The 26,488-nt window shown below is 42.9% G+C and overlaps 1 protein-coding gene across 1 annotated transcript in view; it reads left to right on the plus strand.

The window, feature by feature from the left end:
- The first annotated feature begins 1,512 nt into the window (after positions 1 to 1,512).
- PLEKHH1 (pleckstrin homology, MyTH4 and FERM domain containing H1) overlaps positions 1,513 to 26,488 on the plus strand; it is a 46,591-nt gene continuing 21,615 nt past the window's right edge. Inside the window, exons 1-6 of the mRNA XM_004370965.2 lie at positions 1,513 to 1,638; positions 17,139 to 17,201; positions 18,127 to 18,276; positions 23,290 to 23,373; positions 25,365 to 25,446; positions 25,609 to 26,369. Of these exons, the coding sequence (XP_004371022.1) occupies positions 1,513 to 1,638; positions 17,139 to 17,201; positions 18,127 to 18,276; positions 23,290 to 23,373; positions 25,365 to 25,446; positions 25,609 to 26,369 (1,266 nt within the window). The remainder of the gene's footprint in view (positions 1,639 to 17,138; positions 17,202 to 18,126; positions 18,277 to 23,289; positions 23,374 to 25,364; positions 25,447 to 25,608; positions 26,370 to 26,488) is intronic.

Genomic DNA, 26,488 nt, shown 5'->3' on the forward strand with positions numbered 1-26,488 from the left:
AGCACACTCCTCCTTTCCACCCCTGATTCCCCATGTCCATTCAACCAGCTCCTAACCCTCTCTGCCTTCCCATCTCACCTCCGGACAGAAGCTGCGCATTTAGTCTCTTGTATCTACTTGAGCTAAGAGGCACACTCCTCATGAGTATCACTTTATGTCCCACAAGAAAGGGATTTAAAACATCTGATGATGGATGTGTTTTACATCTTGTGTCTCCTTTCTGTTCACTCTGTGCCTATATCTTCTCTTGCACCTACACTCGTACATCCTCCTCATCCCCGACCCAGCTTTTCTTCTCTAAAATACCTTGTCCTATGTCCAGGAGGCGTCTGGGTAAATTACCCTGGTTGGGAATATTATAGGTGTCTGGTTGATTTATTCTGAATTTATACAGAGTTTTTTCCAAAGACTGTAGCTTTCTGTAGAGGCTGCAGCAAAATATCTAGCAATTTTCTGATTCGCATTTTATAACTTAAAGGAGAGGGTGAGAATCTGCTCCAAAGCATGATGATTTGATCACAATTGACAAAATCCCAACTAAATAGAAAAATTGTCAAGGAAATACAAAGTGTTACATTTTCTTTCAATTTGTTCTCTGTGTGAAATCTCCATAAAAACCAGTTGCCATCAAGTCAATTCCAACCCATGGTGACCCCATGTGTGTCAGAGTAGAACCATGCTCCGTAGGGCTTTTAATGGCTGATTTCTCAGAAGTAGATTGCAAGGCCTTTCTTTTAAGGTGCCTTTCAGTGGAGTCCAACCTCCAACCTTTGTGTTAGCAGCATGTTAACCGTTTGCATTACCCAGGGATGTTGAAATCTATATAGGTGTAGTAGGATCAGAACCTAACTGGGAACCAGAGCTCTGCCTCTAACCAGCTATGTGACCTTGGATAAATCCATTACGTACTTTAAGTCTTCCCTAAACACCATCCTTCTTCCACCACCCCCAGCCCAGTCAGCCCCATTTCTCTATTCCCCTCGTTCATCCATATGTCTGTTGGTAATTGTGAATTTTGTAATTAAATTGAAATTTTGTAATTAAATTTTCCTAAGAGTTCCTTGAAAACCTCAAAGATAAGGGACCTCTCTCATTTACCTTTGTATTTCCAGTGCCTAGAAGAGTGGCTGGCACATAAATATTTGTTGAATGGCTAAATGTTTGTTAAATGGATGACTGAATGAATAAACAAATGAGCCCTACTCTTCACTTCTGTAAAAGTGAGACTAGGTTCTCCTTAAGGTTTCTCTTGCCTTAGTCTCATGATTCCTAAAGTTGTTCAGCTAACTTCTGATGGAGCCAGCCACCTGGGCTATGAGAGGTGGGAATGGAGCAGAGGGAAAGCAATGAACTGAGGACTAACTTCCCTTCCCCAACCTCATTTTCTCTGTCCTCTGGCCTCCTTCTGCTTTCCCCACATGGCTCCTCCTCGCACATTTACTTACTTATCTTTTCCTCTCTTTGTGTGCTGGTTCTTAGGACTCCCTGGAATATTCAGAAGTTGGTTCCATCATGGCTGAACTCAAGGTAGAGACCCGGGCCAGTGTGGACTGGCAGAAACGCTGCCTGGCCCTGGAAACCCAGCTTTTCCGGTTCCGCCTACAGGCCAGCAAGATAAGGGAGCTTCTGGCTGACAAGGTGAGTCCCAGAAAGCAAGTAGCTGCACAGCCTCAATGCAGAGGACGGTGTCAGAGAGGGAGAGTTGGGAAAGGTAAACTTTCAACGAGAGGCTTTTCCACACACACAGAATGAAACCCCAGGTAGTATTTTTTTTTAAGATCAAAATCAAAGCAGTTTACTAAACTCTCATCTTGCATTCTCCACCCCCACCCCCACCCCAGCCCCCGCTGCTGCTTATGGCACAACAAAGCAGTGGTACAAATCATTTGGTCCTCTGTCACCTCTTGAGTCAGTTGTGGCCGCAGTGGAGATTCTGTTATTCTATTGCTCACTCTCTGTTAAGCACAAGGACATAGGCTTTGGAGCTAGACCCTACTGGCTCTGCTACCTCTTAGCTATGTGTCCGTGGGCAGGTTCCTTTGTCTCTAAGTCAGGGACACAAAATGTCTACCTTTTAGGGTTATTTTGCGGATTATATGAGGTCACATATATAAAGGTCCTGGCACAGAATGAGTTCTTAAATGTGAATGATTATTATCTTTCCAAGCTTTGGTGGGCTGGTCTGGGAAACTGACCATCATTCCTAATGTTTCTATGGGAAGGTGCATTCCAAACAGCTGACTTACAGAGGTATTTTAGAACATAGCCCATCTAGAGAATGGAGACCTGCACTTAATATATCTGTATCTATATCTTAAGCGAATCAACCATTCTTTCTGTAATTTTGCTTATGGTATCCATCTGCTTAGCAAACCCTTCTTTTATAATACAAAGGTAGCATTTAGCCCACTTTTCTCCAAATAATGTCAAAGTCTTAATTAGTCAGGCCTGAGTACATGATCTATTGTATTGATAGCCCCACAACCCTGTCTCCCAGGAATACAAGTCAGTGGCGTCACCTCTGCATTTCCATAGCTGAAGGGAGTGGCCCTGGACTAGCCTTGACTAGATCTCATGAACCTTGGATCTATTGGCAGTGCTGTCTCCTAATTCAGGCTTTGCAAAACAGAGACCGTCAGGGTTCATGTGGATGTCTGGAGGTACTGCTAAGAGGAAGGGAAGAATTCAGTCACCTCAGGGAAAGGGACGCACAGCTTAGACACTGGTTCTCAAAGCGTGGTCCTGGGACAACCTGCCACACCTGGAGCCACCTGGAGTGCTTGTTAAACATGTATATTTCTGGTCCCCACTCCAGTTCTCTTGATCCAAATCTCCAGGGCTGCTGCTGATAATCTGCATGTTTAACAAGCTCCTAGAAAATTGTTTCATACGCTATAAAGTTTGAGAGTCTTGCTTTAGGATACGGTATTGGAGGAGAGGTACAAGGGAAGGAAAGAACAAGTGAGGATCGACTCAACCAGCTGGTCTAACACATACCTCGGGGGAAGAGACGTCTGTTTGTAGTAGTGTGGAGAACAAAATAAACGTAACCCCCATGTTATGAAAGACTTAGAAATACTGGATTCAGTATTTAAAATATCCCTTTAAATGCAGAGCTGCGCACTGAAAATAGTAAGAGAAGTCCTCAGGGGGCAAAACTAAGGAAAATTCAGACTGGTACTTAACTCTGGCAGCTGAACAGGGCAGGGTGGGGTGGCTGGCTTCCCTTTAGTAATGTAGGGTTTGAGATTTGAGTTTTGACATCTGTTTAGACAGAGAAGAGGTCTGGCCAGTTGGAGGCTGGAGCTGAAACTGAGACTTAAATTTAAAGTCCAGAATATCAAAGGCCAACGTAGGCTTTACCCGAAATAAAAAGATAGACAAGGAAAAGAAAATCATCCACTAGCACAGGGAGATGACAGAAAAGCTCTCTCAGACTTGGCCAAGGCTCTAGGTAGAAGAAACAAACAGAAAAGAAAAGTCTCCCGTGTGTCCCTTTTCCTGAGGTGACTGGATTCTTCCCTTCCTCTTAGCATTAGTTTAACATTAGGATTTATACCTACCCTTGTGTCGTTTGGTAACTCTAAGTTCTGGGCGAATGGTACCCCTGGGAAACTTTGTAGAAACAGACAAAACCTCTCTGGAGAAACAAGACTTAAACCATAATCATACATGATCACCACAGAAAAAAAGCCTTAAAAAACAAACAAACAAACAAACAAAAAATAAACCTATTGCCACTGAGTTGATTACAACTCATAGCGACCTTATAGGATAGAGTAGAACTGCCTCTTAAGATTTCCAAAGCTGTAAATCTTTACAGAAGCAAACTGCCACATATTTCTCCCATGGAGTGGCTGGTGGATTCAAACCACCAACCTTTCAGTTAGTAGCCGAGTGCGTAACCACTACACCACCAGGGCTCCTGAAAAAAGCTTCAGTGAAGATGAATATTTAATTAAAATTAATAACTATTTGAGGAAATACTCTACAGTGAATGAGAGTCCATATGTACAGACAATAGGACTAGACCCCCAGGAACTTCAAATGATAGAAATATTGGCAAGAGACAATAAAGTAAATGTGTTTAAAACTATTGAAGACACAAAGAAATTGAAAATATGAGAAAAGAACAAGGTACTATCTAAAACGTTCAGGCAGACTTGAAAAAGAACCAAGTAGAATTTCTAGAAGTGAAAAATATTTTCATTGAACTTAAATTTTCAGTGGACAAATTAAATAGCAGATTAGATACCACTGAAGACAGATTTAGTGAATAGGAAAATAAACCTGAGGAAATCACCCAGAATGCAGCACAAAGAGAGAGGCTGAGACGTGGATGCTGGAATGAGAAGATCCTATAGACACCAAGTAAGATTCCAGAAATAGAGAAGAGAATGAAACAGAGGCAGTACTTGAAGAGATAATAGCTAAAATGATTCCAAACTTGATGGAAGATATGAAGCCTCAGATTGAGGAAGCAGAATGAGTCTAAGCAGGATAAATGAAAACAAAATCCATGCTGGGCCATAGGATTGCTGCTGAAAGAAAGAACACAAAATAACAATGGCTTAAACCCGGTAGACATTTCTTTCTTATGTAACATTCCAGATATAACCAGTCCAGCTCTCGGGTGATGCCCTCTGCATGTTTGAAGATGGTTCACTCCAGTGTCCACATTCCAACCCTTTCCCTTTAAGCACACGACCCAAAGGTTGTATACCTTCTTTCTGCTTATATTCTGTTGGCCAAAACTTACTCACACCAGCTGCAAGGAAGATTGGGAAATGTAGTCTTTATTCTGGGTAATCATGTGCTCGGCTAAAACTTGGGAGTTCTATTAAATGAGAGAGAAGGGGAGAACAGATACTAGGGAACAACTAGCAGTTTATAAGTCTGGAATAATAGGAATAATTACTCAACAAATAGAAACAGAATATGTAACTTTCAAAATCAGTAGTGCAGGGAAATGAAATAAAGTTTATTAAGTCCAGGGAGGGAGAGAAAGAAAAAAAAAAGCATAGAAAACTGGAGTAAATAGAAAGCATAAAATGATAGAAATAAATCAAAATATCTCAGTTACAAGGAGACATGTACAAGAATGCTTATTCAGTATTATTGAATATATGAACAATTGGAAATATTTTAACTATCTACCACCAGGGGGAATGGATAAACAAATTGGGTATATTTGTACAGTAGAATTCTTCATTGCTGTTAAAATGAATCAGATGTATAAGATCATGTATAAGATCAATAAATCTTAGAAAGCAAAGTTGAACAAAAAAGGTCAGAAAAATATATACAGTTAATACAATTTACATAAAGTTTTAAAACCTGCAAAACAGTAGTATGTGTTGTTTAGGGGTACATACAAATGAGGTAAAAATATAAACACAGCCAAGTGTAGGATAAATACTAGAGGGAGGAGAATAAAATTGGGGAGATATACACAAGAGACTTCAGCTATATCTGTAGTATACCTTAATACTTCTTTAAAAAAAGCTGAAGAAATTATAACAAAAAATTAAACAAAGTTAATGGGAGATATATATGTTTTCAAAAATTATTCTCTATACATTTTTGTTTGCTTGAAATATTTCATAATAAAAAATGTTTTAAAGTGCCTCCCTCCCCTGTTCCTCAGGGGCTGAAGGAATAATTGGAAAGCTCTAAACACATTTAAATAAATGCTTTCTTTCTCTACAACCCCTTGGGTCTGTATAAGTTGAATTTTCATAATATCTACCCCTTCTTTTCAAGGGTGCATTGTTTATTTGTTTACCGTTGATTTGTGTGTGCGTGTGTCTGTCTGTGTGGTACAAAAATATATAATAAAACATTTGCAAAAATCATCTGAGACCGATCATCTATATGAGACCAAACAAAACCAAACCAAACCCGCTGCCATCATGTCAATTCTGACTCATAGCAACCCTGAAGGACAGGGTAGAACTGCCGTATAGGGTTTCCAAGGCTGTAAATCTTTATGGGAGCAGACTGCCACATCTCTCTCCTGCAGAGTGGCTGGTAGGTTCAGATAGCCAACCCTTTGGTTAGCAGCCGAGCACTTAATCACTGCATTACCAGGGCTCCATATGAGACCGAACAGTCAACCGTTACTTTAAAACAAAGATGAGAAGGTAAGGGGATAGGGAAACTAGATTAATGGAAATAGAACAACAAGAATGGAAATAATGAGAATGTTCATGCACCAGGAAGAATGTAACCAGTGTCACTGAACAATTTGTGTAAAAATTGTTGAATGGGAAACTAAACTGCTGTGTAAACCTTCACCGAAAATGCAATCAAATATCATTTAAAAATTTGCAATTTCAACTTCCTGTACATGTACAATTCAGCCATCACCACTATCCATTTCCAAATTTTTCCATCACCCATAACAGAGATGAAGTGCCCCCTAGGCAATGACTTTCCCTCTCCCCCTCCCTCCTTCCCCTGGTAACTACTAATAAACTTTGGTCTCTGTACATTTACCAACTCTGGATATTTCATATAAATGGGATCATGCAATATTTGTCCTTTTCTTCCTAGCTTATTTCACTTAGCATGTTTTCAGGGTTCATCCACACCATAGCATGTATTGGAATTTCATTTCTCTTTACTGAGTAATATTCCATTGTATGTATATTTCACATTTTGTTTATCCATTCAATTGTTGTGGACACTTGGGTTGTTTCCACCTTTTGGCTATAATGCTGCAGTGAACATTGGCGTATAAGTATATGTTTGAGTCCCTGCTTTCAATTCTTTTGGGTATATATGGGGGAGCAGAATTGCTGGGTCATATGGTAGTTCTATGTTTACTTTTTGAGGAACCGTCAAGGCTGCCTTTGATTGTCATGCAACCAGATTTCCCTCACAGTAAAATGTTGGAGGCTTGTAGTATAACTTGGGTAGAGTTGGGAGTAAAGAAAGGAAAGATGCAGATACAGGGCAGAAAAGACTAGGGGTGTGGGAGGAAAGGGGGACAGAAAAGAATCTCAACTAGGGATCATGGGGTGGAGATTTAAGTCAGAAAAAGAGCTGTGACATCAGCCTGACACTGTACCCCTCGGCAGGAATACATAAGGCCACAAACACCACGTTGCTCAGTGTCAGGGACTGTGCCTGCCACCAGCAATCACCCCCCAAGCCAATATGACAAGTTTAACAATTCACAAGAGATTTTTCCCAGTAGATTCAAGATACGTTTCAGATCCTAGGAAGAAATGATGCAGATTTCCTAGGACAGATGCTATGGGGCCAAGTTCTGGTCCAGTCTCTGTGATTCTTTCCAGAACTTATCAATCATCATTGGTACCCACTCACCCAGATGACCCATGTCAGCTGAGTCCGTAGACTCAGGGCTCCTCTGGCCAGCCCTCTGCCCACCTGCCCCCTCCACCTCTCTGCAGTGCAGCTTGCCGGGGTTGGGAAGGGAGAGGTTGCACACTCACTCGCTGCTGGCCATTGTGCAGGGTGAGCAAAGCCTGGTGCTTCCTAGGGACCTTCTCTGCCTGGGATCAGGTATTGCCCATTGGCTGCTAAGGCTTGGAAGAATTCCTTACCTGCCCTTCGTCCTTCCCCGACACACAACCTACTCATACTTGACTCCCTCTTACACAACTGCTATTCTAGAAGTGGAATGTTGTTGTTGTTGTTAGGTGCCATCAAATTGATTTTGACTTCTAGTAACCCCACATGACAGAGTAGAACTGCCCCACAGGGTTTTCTTGGCTGTAATTTTTACAGAAGCAAATCACCAGGTCTTTTTTTCATGGAGCTGCTAGGCGGATTCGAACCACCAACCATTCGGTTAGTAGCCCAGCGCTTAACTGTTGCACCACCAGGGCTCCAAGAAGTGAAATACTCTGTGCTAAAAAAAATAAAAATTTTTTTTTTAAGAGGAAACATCAAGGATAGCAGGTAATTCCTCACCTAAGGACAAGAGAGCTAGCTGAAGGGTCAAGAGAAGAGGCAGCATACTAGACCTTGCCTTTGCTGTTGCACCTCTCAAGGTCTGGTATGCTGCTGTCATGGACACCCACATTGCCAGGGATACCCCATTCCAGAGCCAGATTATCCGTGGACTCACTTTCCATTCTGTAGAGGAGTCCAAGGGAGTGGTTGATGTCTTGGAAGCCACATCTTCTTTCTGTGCTTACTGGGAGCTATTTCCCTCAATTCTCCCCCTTGGTCTGCTGGATAAGTCACAATGCTATTCAGATCAGTTTAAGAATTTATACTCTTCTGAGAGGCTGTGTAGTTGGATATTCGAATGTGATTTATTCTGGGGCTTTTCCATTCTTGTTTAAGCCTATGCCTCAGTCATCCCATCTAAAAACCAGGGGTATAATACCTATTCACAAAAGAGCTTTGTTTAGAATTATGATGAATAAATGACATTAATATTAGAACTAATACGTTTTTAAGTTTTTTATTTATGTACTTCCTGTCTGGTTTCAAAAGGAATTTGAGTGGATTTATAAAAGAAGAAATAATAGAACACCCCTCTTTGTTTAGCTTGAAGATTTCTAATTGAAGTGAGTTTTCCCAAGTCCTGTTCTAATGCAACAGTGTGCACTTCCTTTTTTCCAGAATCTCTTACCAGTTTTGCCAACCAAGATTTTGAAATAACTCAGTTTTAGATTTCATATACCAAAAATTTGTAGTCCAGGAATTTTTTTTAATATATAAATGGTCCAGTTCAGTTCCCTTAAACAGAAGAACGAGTCTTGCTCCTTCCCCCTCAGACCATGGATTATACAGAGACAGCAATTCAGTGTAGGCACCAGCTTCTCAACGTATGGATTGAACACATAAGACCTAGAAAACATCTTCAAGTACCTCATAATTTGTGAAAAGGCCAGGTACTATAAAAGGAGACTACTAGGGCTGTCAGGACTAGTTGGAAATAGGTTGAAATTAACAGAGACTGTACCTTAGCAGATGTCTGTGCTGACAGATCTGATTTGCTTTGGAAACAGATGCCTTCTAGAATTTTTATTCACTATGTGGTATACCTCTCTGTCTGTGCATGTGTGTGTGTGTACATGTAGGGAGAGAGATTTTGATTGTTCTTCTCCTAACCCCTGATTCTTTATAAGGCTGTTCTCTTGCCCATTGTAGTATTTGTCAAGAACCATAGTACTGATAGGGTTCTTACTACTGTAAAGCCATTTGGGAAGAGCCTGGTGCTAATGGGACCACAGCCCCAGGTTCTCCCCTCAAAGGAGTCAGCTTTGCTTTCCTTCTATGGGCCACCTAGTGTTTCTCAGAGTGTGGTCTGTGGACCATGCATCAGAATCACCTGGGATTTTCTTTTCAAGCACATTCCAAGGGTCCATGCCTCAGACTTAGTAAATAAAACCTCTGTGGGCAGAGCCCAGGAATCTGCATTGTAACATGCTCCATGTGTGATTCTGATGCCACTAATCTCAGTCATGGCTTTTACCTCTGAGCCCCATTCAGCTGTCCTTCTAGTGGTTGTCTTGAGTCCATGGTGTGCCCAGAGGAAGTTCTGGGGCTATGGAGTATGGTGGAGCCCACAGACAAGACTTAGAGACTTTCCTTCCCCTCTCTTCTTCAAGCAGAAAGTAGAACAAGTCTACATTGGTGTATTTTATATAGTTGGTAGTAAGCATATGATTTCAATTGAACCAAAGGTCTGTTGCCCCACTAAAAAGTTGAAATCCATTGTCTTTGATTACAGCAGAGTAAGAACCGTTTAATAGCTAGAACTGACCCCCTACTTTACCAAGCATGATGACCTTCTCAGATGCTTACAGGCAACGTAGATAAATGAGAAATAGAGGGAACATGCATATGTAAAGGAGGAGGCCCCTTATTGCCATATGAAAATGTAGCCCTAATGTGGCCAGATCATCTGATTTTTCAAGAGAATCTGGAAATGAGGAATTTTATGTGGAATTTGCATTTTTATGTGACATGTGAGAGGCAATATAGCACGGTGGCTAAGAGCTTGGAGCCAGACTGCTCCAGAATCTAGCCCTTTATTTGCTGTATGACCTTTGGCAAGTTACTTAACTTCTCTGCTTCTTATTAGATAATAATAGGACCTGTCTTCTAGGATTGTTATGAGGGTTGAAAGAGTTTATATGTGTAAAGTGCTTCAACAGTGTTAGACACAGAGCTAGTAGCGCTGTTTAGCTATATATTTATATAGGCTGAATACATACAGTACTCACCATGTAGGTCACTCACTGAGTAGGTCTCACAAGACTCTTCTTTAGGTTAATAGTTGCCGTTTCTGGCTTAAAACTCATTCTTCCTGTAGATGGATCATAAGTAAGATAACCGTATAATTGTATCATCGAAACCAGTACACTTTGCTGAGAGAAAGGAGGCTGTATTGCTAATTATACAACAGAAGTTTCTATGGGGAAAATACTAAACAACACAGGAAGCATCAAAAGAAGATGGAAGGAATACACAGTCATTGTACCAAAAAGAATTGGTCAACGTTCAGCCATTTCAGTACGTAGCATATAATCAAGAACCGATGGCACTGAAGGAAGAGGTCCAAGCTGCACCAAAGGCATTGGTGAAAAACAGGCTCCAGGAATTGATGGAATACCAATTGAGATGTTGCAGCAAACAGATGGAATGCTGGAAGCGCTTACTCATCTATGCCAAGACATTTGGAAGACAGCTACCTGGCCAACTGACTGGAAGAGATCCAAATTTGTACCCATTCCGAAGAAAGGTGATCCAACAGAATGTGGAAACTATCAAACAATATCATTAATGTCACACACAAGTAAAATTTTGCTGAAGATCATTCAAGAGCAGTTGCAGAAGTACATCGACAGGGAACTGCCGGAAATTCAAGCTGGATTCAGAAGAGGACATGGAACAACAGATATCATTGCTGATGTCAGATGGATCATGGCTAAAAGCAGAGAAATATTTTATTTTGTATTTTATTGACTATGCAAAGGCATTCAACTGTGTAGATCATAACAAATTATGGATCACATTGGGAAGAATAGGAATTCCAGAACACTTAATTGTGCTCATGAGGAACCAGTACTTAGACCATGAGGCAGTCATTTGAACAGAACAAGGGGATACAGCGTGGTTTAAAGTCAAGAAAAGTGTGCATCAGGGCTGTATCCTTTCACCATACTTATTCAGTCTGGATTCTGAGCAGATAATCTGAGAATCTGGACTATATGAAGAAGAACAGGGCATCAGGATTGGAGGAAGACTCATTAACAACCTGGGATATGCAGATGACACAACCTTACTTGCTGAAAGTCAAGAGAACTTGAAGCACCTACTGATGAAGATCAAAGACCACAGCCTTCAGTATGGATACACCTCAATATAAAACAAAAATCCTCACAACTGGACCAATAAGCAACATCATGATAAACAGAGAAAATATTGAAGTTGTCAAGGATTTTGTTTTACTTGGATCGACAATCGACACCCATGGAAACAGCAGTCAAGAAATCAAATGATGCATTGCATTGGGAAAATCTGCTGCAGAAGACCTCTTTAAAGTGTTAAAAAGTAAAGATGTCACTTTAAGGACTAAGGTGCACCTGACCCAAGCTGTGGTGTTTTCAGTCACCTCATATGCGTGTGAAAGCTGGACAATAAATAAGGAAGATTGAAGAATTTATGCCTTTGAATTATGGTGTTGGCGAAGAATATTGACTATACCATGGACTGCCAGAAGGAACAAATCTGTCTTGGAAGAAGTACAACCAGAATGCTCCTTAGAAGCAAAGATGGTGAAACTTAGTCTCACATACTTCGGACATGTTATCAGGAGGGACCAGTCCCTGCAGAACGACATCATGCTTGGTAAAATAGAGGGTCAGCAAAAGAGAGGAAGAATCTCAGTGAGATGGATTGACACAGTGGCTGCAACAATGGGCTCAAGCAAAACAACAATTGTGAGGATGGCGCAGGACCGGGCAGTGTTTGGATCTGTTGTATATAGGGCCGCTGTGAGTCGGAACTGACTCGACAGCACCTAACAACAACAACAAAATTGCTAATTATGCCAGGACAACAGGTGTACAGCAGACTGTCCCAGGCAAATTGGTCTCCCTAGTCCTAAGTGCCATCTTTGTATATGAAAAACCAACACATAGCTCATATCTATAAACTGTTCAGTAAATGCCAGGTCATGCACACGTATTCTTTACATGGGGTATCTCGTGTAATGTTCACAACAACCCTAGGAGGCATATACTGTCATTATCCCCTTTTTACTAGTGAGGAAACTAGTAAACTTTCTGAGGTACAGAACGGTGAAGGAATTATCTAAAGCCACACAGTGGTGGAGCCAGTCTGATTCCAGAGCCTGAGTTCTCTGTACCGTTCTCTCCAGTGAGTGAAAGGCAATGGTAAGAATGTTGAACCCCTTCTCAAAGGGAAAATTGAGACTCAGGATGGCATGACTCTTAGCTCAGGCCACTGCCCAGCACGTGTGTAGGAGAGCCCTGGCTACCTTGATTGCTGCCACGGGGCTGGTATTTCACAGCATCACCGAGTGTAACAGGGAGCTGTGGACATGAAGGTTAAATTCCAGATTGGTGCCAAGTGCATTTCATCAGTTTGCTACAGCCAGTTCTAGGGCAATTTATGAGTCCTATGTGTGAGTCACAGCTGGTGAAAGAGGATCCCTGTCAGCCGCCTAAACCTGAAACCTCTTTTGCTGGTTTGCCACCCCAGACCCACAGAGGTCTTGGCTAAAAGGACAGCTGAGGACATGGTTCTAGGTAACTCTCTGAGAGGAGAAATAGACCCCAAATAAGGGGTGGCTCACCCATAGTTAGAGCGTTTCAGAGCTCCAGGTGTGGCCCTTTAAGTAAGTGTGAAGAAGGAAAAGCTGCCTTTGTGAAAAGGTTTGGTGCTGCATTAAAAGAAGAATTTGCCCTTTGAAACTCTAAAAATGACATTTGAGTGCAGACACACCTGGGAGTACTTCAATGGCAATAGAGAAAATTCATTTTTATTAAAACTGAGGGAAACATGATTTTAAGCATATTCTTTTCAAACAAGGATGGCAGAATGTTGATAATCGTTGGAGTACAGTAGTGGATGCTTAGATGATCATTATACACGTCTCTCTTTACAAGTTAAGCATGTTCAAAATGTTTTCAATGTGCAGAAATTAGTTTTAGAGAAAAAAGAAAACTCTAGCCTAAAAGTGACTACAAAATGCTTTGAGTCTTAAGTGTCCTTCCCAGGAAGATAACAATTACTGGGAGGGTCTGCAGAAACAAGGACCACATGGCAGCCCAGGGCTGGGTGGAAACCCCAGACTCCACAAAGTGCTTTGCCATTCCATCTGTTTCAGTGATGGCATACCTTAAAGGGATGAATAATAAAATCTTGAGGTGGGAAATGCTTGCTATAATGAAAAAAAGAAGACAGAGTAGAACTGGTTCATTCAAACTGTGGTGTTGGTGAAGAATATTGAATATATCTTGGACCACCAGAACGAACATATAGGTCTTAGAAAACATACAATGAGAATACTTAGAAGTGAGAATGGTGAGACTTCACTTACTTTAGACATGTCATCAGGAAAGACTGATCACTAGAAAAGGTAAAGTAGAGGGTCAATGAAGGTGAGGGAAGCCTTGGTGAGATGGATTGGCACAGTAGCCAGAACAATGGACTCAAATATAGCAACGATCATGAAGATGGTACAGGACCAGGCCACATTTTGTTCTATTATACATAAAGTCGCTATGAGCTGGCCTGACAGCAACTCACAACAACAAACACTGTCAATGACAGAGTGATTTCTGGCTCTGAACATTGACTGAAATGGAAATGCCCAGCTGGGAAGTAGACTGAAATACATTCTATTCTTGGCTGGACTTTAGCTTCTCCGTCTGCAAAATAGGGTAGCAAATTTTCCATCAGATGAAGTTATAAAACATCAGATGATCATTGCAGAGGGGCAAGAGTATGAATTACCATTTCTTACAGAAATCCTGTGCCTCTTCTGTGCTGCAGAGCAGACGTGAACTCTAAATGGTCCAGCTGAAAGTCAGTCTGGGAAACTTGTCAAGAACCCAAGGCCCTCCCATTCAATATTTAATTTTATTCTTGAAAAATAAGATGCTTTCAGTCATTGCATTTGTTAGAGTTCTTTCGAATGCAGGCAAAGAAACCAACTCTGTTATGGTGATGGGAAGATTTGGCAATCATTATGGGTGATAGTTGCACAACATGATTAATGTAACTGCTACCACTAAATTGTACACCTGAAAAATGTTGAATTGGCAAATGTGTTATATATATATATATTTTTACAACAATAAAAGAATTATTTAAAAAAAAAAAGAAAAAAAACAACTCTGGCTAGCTTAAGCAAACGGAATTTATTGGAAGGATCCTAGGGCAGCTCACAGAGCAGAAGGAACTGTTTAACTACCACTACTTGGTGAAGTCTGTGCACCTTCTCTGGTACAGTCCCCTGGCTCCAGGCTCTGTTCTCTCAATGCTAGATTTTGGATTCCTGGGAAGAAAGAACCTGATTGGCTCAGGCAGAATCAGGTGTCAAAGGGGGAAGGGTTATACAGTACTAACCTGGACGTTGGGGCCATCACTATTTATTAACCCCCTTCCCACCAAAGGGAATTTCTTTTGCACTGGGCAGCCACCCCTGTAACCATAATATTGGTTTATGCTGTTATTTCCCTCATAGCAGCATAGCAACTGTTTGAAGGTCAAGAGACTCCTCTAGGACAGGCCTAAGGACTATTTGATTTGGAAGAGGCACTCTGGCTCTAATTTGATGCCTGAGTCTGGCCGGAACCAACCCACTCTCTCAGGCTTGAGTGGAGAGTTTCAATCATGATTAGTAAACCCAGGGGAGGAAGGAAAGGAGATGCAGGCATCCTTGGCCTGTGCATATGAAGAATGTCCGTTAAGGGTGGGAGCCGCAGGGGCATTTTTGTCCCATGGGTTGTAAATCTTGAGTTTTACATGGGTTCTCAGGTGACTGTAACTCCAGCTCTCCTTTGAAGGGAGTGTGTCCTGAAGGCATCTGCGCTGTGACCCCTCAATCCCAGGAAGAGAAAGAAGGGATGAGGGAAGCCTGCCTCCTTTGAGGAAAGGGAAGGTGCTGGTTCTGGAATATAAACCCCTCCTCCTGTGAAACTCTCCCTGTTCAGCACCAGGCAACTGCTCCTTCCCTCATACCCTTGAATCAGGGAAAGCGAATTTCAGCTGAGCTGATGAGAGAGTGGGAAAGAGGGGGAATTACTCGGTTCACTGGTAAATAATCAAGCCAGGGGTCCAGGCCAAGGGAGGAAGGCTGAGTTGCCAGAGAAAAGGCCAAATCTGTAGAGATGAGTTGGGTGAGGTTGGGCTGGAGCTCAGAAGACAAGGCCTGAGGGAGCCCTAAACCTGTCCAGCCTCACAGAGAACCCAGGCTGGGATATTATGCCTCTAGTATATTTGTAGGAGTCCTTGGGTGGTACAAAGGGTTAACATGCTTGGCTGCTAACCAGAAGCTTGGAAGTTCCAAGTCCATCCAGGGGTTCCTTGGAAGAAAGCCCTGGCAATCTACTTCCAAAAAATCAGCCTTTGAAAACCGTATGGAGCACACTTCTACTCTGACACACATGGGGTCACCATGCGTTGGAGTTGGCTCCACGTAAACTGGTGGTGGTAGTATATTTGTAATGCACAAATGTTGCCCTGGGTCAGGGCAGGGTGGGAAAGGAAGCAGCTGACTCTGACTGGGCTGTGGCACATGGAGTTTGATATGAGTTTGATGTATGAATCTACTTTGCTTCTTCTGGGCCTCCGTGTGATGATGTGTGATATGGGCAGCAGTAGCTGGCCCGGGGGAGAATGGGAGCTGAAATCCCACCCAGCCTCCGCCTGCCATGCTGTGAACTTGCATAGTTGCAAAGATGCCGCCTAGACCGTGGGCTCATGAGCAGCTCCTTAGGCTTCAGCCTAGATTTGGTCCCTGATGAAGTTCCTTAGACAGAAACTTTGTTCCCTTTGCTTGGACCGTCTGGTAGAAAGTTCTAGGATTGCTGAGCTTCTTGGACCTGAATAATATGCCTCTACTGCCAGCAAGATATAATTTATAAAAACTTTGTCTTTCCCTCTATTTCTTTAAATTTAAAAAAATCAAGGTGATACCAATGAATGCCATTTCCATGCAGAGGGTCCTTAACCCTGTGTGAAGAGGTTTTTGCTTCCAGCCAATGAGATTTTCCAGGGTAGGAAGGAACATTGTTTACCATTGACAAATATGGGCTCATATTGGAGCATGTTCCATGCCGGGGACATGAGGGAGCTGTGGCATGGTATGCCTGGGACCCAGAACTAAGAGGAGAGAGGCTTTAGGGATAGGGGACAGAAGGCAGGATTGGGGGCAGGAATACCTCAGGAAGAATGATGATGGTACGGCTGCCCCTTATCAGATCCCTACAAAAGGGGGAAAAAAACTAGGCTTTTCATCCCTCAGCAGAGAGGCAGCAGCCATGCGCTTTTCATGTGCCTTATAAATTCAGGGTCAGTGTCTTAGCTTCCTAGTGCTTCTATAACAGAAGTACCACAAGTGGATGGCTTTAAAGAACAGATTTTTTTTCCTCAGAGTTCTGGAGGCTAAAAGTCCAAATCAAGGTCTTGGCCATGTCAGTTCCTTTCTTGTTGGTAGCCCTGGGCATTCCTTGGTTCCTTGGTGATCCTCACGTGGTATTTGGCTTTCCCTATGTGTGTGCATTTGTGTCTCTTGTCTCTGCTGCTCTTTATATAAATCAGTTTAGGATCTACCCTATATGGGTATACCCTCAACTGATTGATTGATTATATTAGATTGTATTATGGAAGATGATTACATTAAATATAAGGTCATTACATTACATCCATGAGTATATGGGTTAGGATTCCAACACATATTTTGGGAGGGAGGGGACACAATTCAATCCATAACAGCTGGGGGGCTGAGAGTTGCTGTGAAAATCTTCACCTTGGTACCTGGCCTGCTTGAGCCGCTTAAAATGGGCAGTTTAAGCCTGGCCTGTGTGCAGTATCAGCAAAATTCCCTCTAGTTGCCCCACTGCCTTGTTCATAGTAAGAAAACCAGGCTATATCTCCCCTTCTCTCTGGTTGAACAGATGCAAGAGCTGGAGCAGAGGCTGTTGGAGGCGGAGCAGAGAGCAGAGAATGCGGAGACCCAGGTAATTGGGGGTGAGGATTGGTAGGAGTATGCAGGGCAAATGACCGTTGGCCTTTCCTGGCCCTTTCCATGGACATACTTGGACACTGATGAGCTCCTTACAGGACAAGGAAAACCAGCAGTCACGTGTTATCATACCTTCTGAAAAATTAAGATGCATGGAGCTTTCTATGGGAATGAAGGAGTCTTTGCGTAAGGATTGGTACAGGAAGTGGATGAGTGTATTCGTCAGAATAGGCTATGCTATGCTGAGGTAACACATTAATTCTGAAATCTCAGTGGTTTATCACATTTAGTTATCACCCTTGGTAGATATCCATTGAGGGCTAGCCAGGGACTCTTGTCCACACAGTCATTCAGGGATCCAGGCTAATGGAGGCTCTCCTGTCATATAGCTGGACCATTTGGAACACTCAGCTTTCTTGTTTGCCATGGCAAGGAAAGAGAGCTGGGCATTTGTGTACCGGCTCTTAAATTCTTCAGCCCGGATGTGATGTGTCATTTCCACTTAGAGCCCATTGGCGGAAGTGAATTACATGGTCCTGCCTAACTACAAGAGGATTGAGAAATATGAAGAAGCATGTGTACCTTCAGGAAACAGTAAATCTCTGCCACTCTGAGGTCGGAACAGCTGTTCTCCGAGGCTATATGTCCTGCTCAACTAATTCCTACTGGGGGCCCCAAAGTTAAATGGCCTGAGACCCAACTGTTTTTTTTAGAGTAGCCAAAATGAACTTCTTCCTTGTCAGTTCCTTCTGTTATCCAAATAAGAGCTTAATAAATGGTCATTTAATTAATTGACTCTGACTGCCCTGGGTAAGGACTCTGCCTGGGAGTCAGGCTGGGATGTCAGGAGGCAACTGTCCTATCTTATTAGCCAGTTCACACAACACATCCCCAACCCTATGACAATTGGTACTTTTCAGGTGGGTGTGATGGAAGAGAAGATAAAACTGTCCAATCTGAAGAATATGGACCCAGCAGGTAGCCTGCCCCAGAAGTACCAAGAATTGCTGAAAGCCATGCAGGGCAAAGATGAGCTCATCAGCCAGCTGGAGGCCCAGCTGGAGAAGCAGGTAAGGGCTAACATGCAGCAGAGTGCCAGCCCCTCTCCAACAGCTGCACCTGTTGGCCTCCCAGCTTCTTGCTCCCTCTGTATGAGCCCTTCAGTGACAGAACCTCACTTGCTCATGAGACTGTTCTTTTAGGTGTAGATTTAATTATTAGAAGATCTTTCTCATATCTGTTCATTAGGAGCTAGGCATGGGATATAGTGGAAAAAGGATTTTGGAATCCGACTGATGTACGTTTGAATCCCACCTCTAGCACTTGTTACTCTGTGACTGTGGGCAAGTTACTGGAGTCACTGATTCATTTTACACACCTATAAAATAGGGGTTATAATACCTTGTAGGCTGCCGGGGTCCCACAAACGGTTAAGCACTCAGCTGCTAACTGAAAGGTGGGTGGTTCAAGTACAGTCCACCCAGAAGCTCCTCAGAAGACAGGCCTGGTGATCTACTTCTGAAAGGTCACAGCCATTGAAAACCCTATGGAGCATTTCTATTCTGTAACACATGGGGTTGCCATGAGTTGGAATTCACTTGACGGCAACACGTTTGTTTTTTTCGTTTTTCTTTTCATTTAGAGCTGTCATGAGAATTCACTCAGGTCATCTGTAGTATGATCAGAGCAGCACAGAGCTGGACAGTCAGCCCTGGTCAGCTGGTTGGCCAGAGTTTCTCAGTGAACTGGAGTAGGCAGAGACCAAAGTTGCCACCTCGTCTGAAAAGTAGGGCCTCCACTCCTGATGACATGGGGGCCCAGGAGAGGCCACTGCTCAGCATTTTCAGCCACCGTTAGTACCTTTGCCCCTTGATCCGGAGAGGGACACACTCGGGCATCTGGAACATCCTCCTGCCAGTTTCCTAGGCCCAGCCTCCTCCCCTCCACAATCTCATCACCTCCATCTGTCTTAGTTATTTAGTAGTGCTATAACATAATAACATAAATTGGTGGCATGAAAGTACAGAAATTTATTTGCTCACTGTTTAGGAGGCTGGAAGTCCGAATTCAGGGCGCCAGCTCAGGGGAAGGCTTTCTCTCTCTGTCAACTCTAGGACAAGGTCTTTGTCTCTTCAGCTTCTGTTCCTTGGTTCCTTGGTGATCTTCATGTGGTATGGCATCTATCTTCCCCCATCTCTGCTTGCTTACTTGCTTGTTTAATCTCTTTTATATCTCAAAGAGATTGACTTAAGACACACCCTACACTAACATGGTTTCATTAACATAACAAAACCCATTCCTAAATGGGATTATAACCACAGGTATAGCGGTTAGGATTTACAACACATATTTTGGGGGAACACCGTTCAATTCATAACACCATCCCATTTCTGTCTGATCCCTCTGCCACTGGCCTTGCCTACCTAACTTTCCCCTGGTGCTAGAGCTCCGTCACTTCCAATAAAACACCCCACAGTACAGTCAGACAACTTTTCATTTCCCACATGTGCATTCTCTGTAAAGAGCTGGTCCTGGATAATCCTGGTAGTACCTTCCTACCATCCCAGGCAAATTTTTAATCACTCATCAGCATTGACTGAACATTTCCTTTGTGGGCTGTGCCTTTATATGCTATAAGGGGCACTGTGTGCTCCTGAAAAATGGTAGGAAAATAGTTTTGATACATGGAATCCCTCGTCAATTTCCCATTGATTTTTAGAGATACCTTATTTTCTCTTTTGGGTGGTTCATAGTTAGAAGTGGCACAGTATCCTGGGAATTGGTGCGCAAAATGACTCCTGCTGAAGCTTCTTAGGTCAGACAAAGTCATTTTACAATAATAATAAATAGGTGAAGATCAGAATAGAAAGAACGCTCTTCTACAAGTCAAGAGACCTGGTTTTAGTCCCAGCTTTGCTGCTAACTTCCAGAGGCAAGTCGTTTCACCCCTCTGGGCCTCAGTTTCTGCTGCCGTATCACCATATAAAGAGGGTATCAAACTAGGTCAAGGATCCACACACCGTTTCCGTAAAGGGCCAGATAGTGAATATATATGGCTTGGCATTGCCTACCTAACTTTCCCTTGGTGCCAGATCTCCATCACTTCCAATGGGCCACATGGTCTCTGAAACAACTACTCAACTCTGCCCCTGTAGTGCAAAGGAGACATAGATGATACATAAATGAGTGGGCATGGCTCTCTTACAGTACAACTTTATTTACAAAAATAGAAAACAAAAACAGGCAATGGCTAGATTTGGCCCATGGGCAATAACTTGCCAACTGCTGAACAAAATAACCTTTAAGGTCCTTCCAACTCTGAAATACTGAGAATCTGACATTTGCATATTTCCATCTCATCTCCACAGACTCCCTTGTTTGAGCATAGGTCTGACATTATGCAATTATCAAACAAGTTTTCCCTATCAGTGTAACCAAAGTTGTTGTTATTGTTCTCTAAACTACTCAGTATGTGTCCCTTGTCTCTGGGCCTTTAAGATCAGCACACTAGTACTCACTGGAGAGCTGGTTGATTACTTACGTATCAGGCACTGTGCCATGTACTTTCTCTTACTTTTATCCTCCAAAACAGCCCTGCAAAGGAGATGTGCCATTCTCTGTTGTAGACATAACGGTGCAGGACCAGAGGAGTTAGGTTTCTTGCCTAATGCCCCACAGCAACTAAGCCTCAAAGGTAGGGTCAAAGCTCCAAAGTCCATCCCAGTTGCTGTAGAGTAGATTCCAACTTGTGGTAAACCCATGTGTGTCAGAGTAGAACTGTACTCCGTAGGATTTTCAATGACTGATTTTTCAGTACATTGCCAGGCCTTTCTTCCATGGTGCCTCTGGGTGGACTCAAGCATCCAACCTTTTGGTTAGCAGCCAAGCACATTAGCTCCCCAAAGCCCATACTTCCCCTCTATTCTAGGCTGCTGTTCTTTAGATATATAACTCTCCTTTTCAATCATCTTATAGTCTTCTGATTATTTGGGGGAAATATCTCACTTAGTGTACAAAGTTAGCTTTATATTTTGTTTTTTAACTTTAAAAAGTAATACATGCTATCTCAGGCTGGGTTCTCTAGAGAAGCAAAACCAATAAAGCTGGAATGTCCCCAACTCCGTGGTCAGGATAGAGGCTTCTCCTGATTCATATAGCCACAGGGGCTGGCGAACCCGAAATTGGCAGGTCAGAGAGAAGGGCTCTTGCCCACAGGCTGTGAAGATGGACAAATCCCAAGATCGGCAGGGAAGACCAAAGGTAAGCTGCTAGCTCAAGCCTCAAGAACTGGAGGTCAGATAAACAGGAGCCAGCTGCAAGTTCCAGACGGAGCAGAAGCCCACGAGCCTTGCCAGAATGTCCATTTATATTTGATGCAGGCCTCACACCCAAGAAAACTCCCTTTCAACTAATTGTCTACACACAGCAGTGGAGGTGATCACATTATATCAAATCTCATCATGGAAGTGATCAAAACATCATACGACTGCCAGATCACTGAGAATCATGGCCCAACCAAGTTGACACACAACCTTAACCATCACACACGCTTATAATAAAAAATACAGAAAGACCAGAAGGTTTTAAAATGACAAGTAAAATTTTTCCTCTGTCCCCAACCCTTCATTTCCACTCTTCACTGTTAGCCACTGTTCATTGTAAACATTTTTTTGTGTATTAAAACAGGATTCTGTTATGTAGATGTACGATGTTTATTGAATCAAACCCTTATTGGTGATCACTGAGGTTATTTACAGTTTTTAGTTTTTGTTTTGTTTTGCTTTATCAAATAATATTGCAACAAACAATTCCTAAGCAGTGGGTTTGTTAGGTCAATGGTATGCACATTTAAAATGTTGACAGATACTATCAAATTGCCCCCAAAAAACCATTTGCCATCAAGTCAGTTCCCACTCATGGTGACCCCATGTGCATCAAGAGTAGAACTGTATTACACAGGACTTTCAAATACTGATCTTTCAGAAATAGATCACCAGGCCTTTCTCTGGAGGCACCTCTGGGTAGACTCAAACCTCCAGTCTTTTGGTTAGCAGCCAAGTATGTTAACCATTTACACCACCCAGGGACTCCACCCCCCAAAAAGTCATTGCCAGTTTGTATAAGAAGGATTGCTTCCCAACATTCTTGATAATTTTGAGTAATATCAAACTTTTAAATTGTGTTAGTCTGATAGAGGAAAATGATGTCTTGCTTTTATCTGCATTCTTCAAATTATGATTGAGGTTGGACAGCTTTTCATGGGTTTCTTTGCCTTTATTTTTTTTTCTGTTGATTTCCTGTTTATATCCTTTGCATATATTTATTGGATAGTTCATCTCAAATCAACTCTTCTATGTTGTTTGCGTTGCAGATTTTTTTTCCGATTGGTGTTTTTAAGGGATTCTTTCTTTCCTTTTGTGTTTTTTTTTTTCGATCACACGGTCATTTATAGTTATGATTTAGGTTTATTAGTCTTTTTCTTTATAGCTTTTTTCTTTCAATTGAGGTGAAATCCACATAGCATAAAATTAATCATTTTAAAATGAACAATTCAGTACATTCACAGTGTTGTACAATCACCACCTCTATATAGTTTCAAAACATTTTCCTCACTCCAAAAGAAAACTCTGTACCCATTAAGCAGCCACTCTCCTTTCCCTTCACCTTCCAGTCCCTGTCGCTATGGATTTGCCTATTCTGGATATTTCATATAAATGGAATTTTATAATATGTGGCCTTTGGTGTCTGGCTTCTTTCACTTGGAGGCCTGGTAGCACAGTGGTTAAGAGCTCGGCTGCTACCCAAAAGGTCAGCAGTTTGAATCCACCAGCCACTCCTTGGAAACCCTATGGGGCAGTTCTACTCTGTCCTATAGGGTCACTATGAGTCGGAATCAACTCAACGGCAACTGGATTGGTTTTGGTTTCTTTTACTCAGCATAATGTTTTCAAGCTTTATCCTTTATGGCTTTTCTAATGGACCACGCCCATCCAGTCACCTGGTGTTTCCACTGTGCTTTCCACCTCCATATTCACTATTCCAGTGACTGCTATAATTAACTAAAGGCCCTCTCTTTCTTGCAGAAGCAGATGAGAGCTGAGGAAGCAAAAATTGTTCAAGAAAAGGCTGTGAAGATCAAGGAATGGGTGACACTAAAGTTAGCAGAGGTGAGTCAAAAAGTCACCTTGGGGATCCTGAGTGGGGCCGTGCCTGAGGTCACTGCTATCTCTAGGGTTTTTCTGCCTGTCTGTCGATGGTGCCTTGACTGACGTTCATTTTGTTAATCTGTCCTTCATTCAGCTCAAATGCTGGGATTTTCCCTTCCTTTTGTCTTGGTTGAGTTTCTCTAGAGCTCCTGGTTAGTTTTGTGTTGCGTTTAAGTTTGGGGAGAAGAAATGAGTCTCACTTCTGAAAAGTCCCCATCGTTTCCTTCTAAGGACCACACACAGTCCTTAACATTTCTTATCTCCATTTTCTCCTCTGTCTTCCCCATTCACTTTCGTAGTTGGTCACTTGCTATAGCTTTATTTAGCAAACTCTGGACTGGGAGCTATAATGATATACTTGGCAAGCAAACAAAACAAAATCCTAACCAACCTCAGTTTAAAATAAAAGGAAAGAGAATTGAAGCTTAGAAAAGGAAGACCACTCATCTCTTCTACCTCTGTCCTCCTGAGACAGGTAGTTCACACCTGCTGGGGGGTGTTTGGTACTTTTTGCCTCACGTTCCTGTCTTTGGACACACATATCAAGTCCCCTACTAGACTGCTAGTTCTTTGGAGCAGAGCCCTTACCACAGCTTTAACCCATATTCGAAGGTGCTCAATAAAAGTATGTTGGATTTAATTTAAAAGGTAGTGCAGCAACAAGGATGAATCTCACAGATGTTATATTGAGCAGAAGAAGCCAGACACAGGGAAGTACATACTGTATAATTCCATTTGTATAAAGTTCAAGTTCAAAATCAGGTACAACTAAACCAGTGTGTATAAGAGTGCATACTTAGATGGTAAAACACGGAGGCGAGGAAACAAGTATCATTAACTTAGAAGAGTTGTTTAGGGAGGAGGGAGGAATGTGTGATTGGGAAAGGGGAAGTAGGGGGGTACACCTGAACATGAAGAAAATGAAAATCCTCACAACTAGACTGATAAACAACATCATGATAAACGAAGAAATGGAAGTTGTGAACGATTTCATTCTACTTGGGTCAGCAATCAAGAAATCAAATGGCATATTGGCATCAGGCTGATCTGCCACAAAAGACATCTTTAAAGTTTTAAAAAGCAAAGATGTCACTTTGATGACTAAAGTGCACCTGACCCAAGCCATGGTCTTTTCAATTACCTCATATGCATGTGAAAGCTGGTCAGTGAAAAAGGAAGACAGAAGAATTGATATGGTCGAATTATGGTATTGGCAAAGAGTATTGAATATACCATGGACCGCAAGAACAAACAAATCAGTCTTAGAAAAAATATAACAAGAATGTTCCTTAGAAGCGAGGATGGCGAGACTTTGGCTTACTTACTTTGGACACGTCATTAGGAGAGACCAATAGCTAGAAAAGGGCACCATGTTTGGTAAAGTAGAGGGTTAGTGAAAACAAGGGAAACCCTCAATGAGACAAATTGACACAATAGCTACAACAGTGGACTCAAACATACCAATGATCGTGAAGATGGCACAGGACCGGACAGCATTTTGTTTTGTTACACATAAGGTCACCATGAGTTGTAGCCAACTCAACGGCAACTAGCAACAACAGTAAGGTGGGAGGAGAATTTCTTGGGTGATGGCAAATTCGTATTTATTAACCTGCATAGTGGTCACATAGATACCAATTTCAGAATCTTTTAAGAAGCTATGCATTGATGTGGTATGCATTTTTCTGGGTATGTGTTATATTTCACAATGAAAAAGGTTAAAAATAACTAGTAAAGAAAGGTCAAGGGCTGCCAAATGGAATTCTGTCCCAACCAAAACCAGTTAACACAGAGGGAGAGAGGAGGTCAGGGCTCTCTGGGAGGGTTGGCACTGGATTGGTGGGGCACCAGCTGTTCTTTTTCAGAGACTTGGGCTTTTAATCTTACTTTGAATTCTATGTCTGAACCGGTAGGCTGGGTGTCCTAAATCTTCATTTTACTTTTTTGCCCAGCTTGAGATGGAGAATCAGCACCTGAAAAGCTGTAATCAGCACCTAGTGGAGCAGGTGGGGGCCCTTCAAGATGCACTGGAAGGTAGGCAGGCATGTGTGTGTGTGTTTTTATTTTGGGGTGTGCATGTCTGTGTGTGTGCTTTTGGGAGTGTGCAGATGTGTATGATGGAGGGTGTGGCTGAATTGAGGGACCCCTCAAATGCCCTTGACTTTCTCATATGTCTGCTTTTTGCCCCAACCATAGCTGTTCAGATGGCACCTTCGGGGAAGTTGCTGGTGGCCCCTCAGGAAACCCCAGAACAGGATACTGTCACTTCAGGGTCTGGAACCCAGCCGATGAGGCAGGACAGTGGTCCCCAGGCTGAGGGTTCCCTGAAGGTGGCTGTGCCTGCACCTTCTCCAGGTGCCCTACAGAACAAGGACTGTGTTCCTGAAGCTGGAAGCCCCTTGGATGACTCTGGTTCCAGCCTGGTCCACTCTGGGGAAAGAACAGAGGCTAAGATTCCTCAGGCTCATCTGGGAAGAGAGGGCTCTCCCAGCCAGCTGTGCATGAATGCTTGCACCCCCAAATGTGGTTCCACTTCCTGGGGTGAGGGCCCAGTCCGTGCTCAGGGAGGGATACTCCCTGGGACAAAGATCTCCACTAGGGAAGGAGGCCCTGGCAACAGCCTGACCCTTCCAAAGGCACGGGCTCCTGGCACCCCCCGGGACAGCATCCATTTGGCCAAGCGGCACCACAGCCAGCCCCAGGTAGGCCCTGGACACTTTGACCATGTGGTGAGCATTGAGATTGGGGGCCTCTCGGCCATCCACCCCCACCGCCTCCTTGAGGTGAAGACTGGAGCTGAGCTCTGGGAGCAACCAGAGAAGATGGAGATGGAGGAGCCACCCCCAGAAGGGAAGAAGGAGGGACGAAAGAACCGGAAGATCCCAGGAGCTGACCTGGGGGAGGTGGAGCTAGGGAACAAACCACCCACACCGCCTCTGCACCGGTTTCCATCCTGGGTAAGAGATGCCCTCTGGGCTGGGCAGAGCTAGCAACACGGACATTGTTCATCGAGCATGTCCATGTGCTGAGCTTGTGACGAGGCTGCCATTCTCACATAGCTCTGGGAGGCTGGTCC

Source organism: Trichechus manatus, unplaced genomic scaffold (assembly GCF_000243295.1).
Source record: "Trichechus manatus latirostris isolate Lorelei unplaced genomic scaffold, TriManLat1.0 scaffold00010, whole genome shotgun sequence".
NCBI lineage: Eukaryota > Metazoa > Chordata > Mammalia > Sirenia > Trichechidae > Trichechus > Trichechus manatus.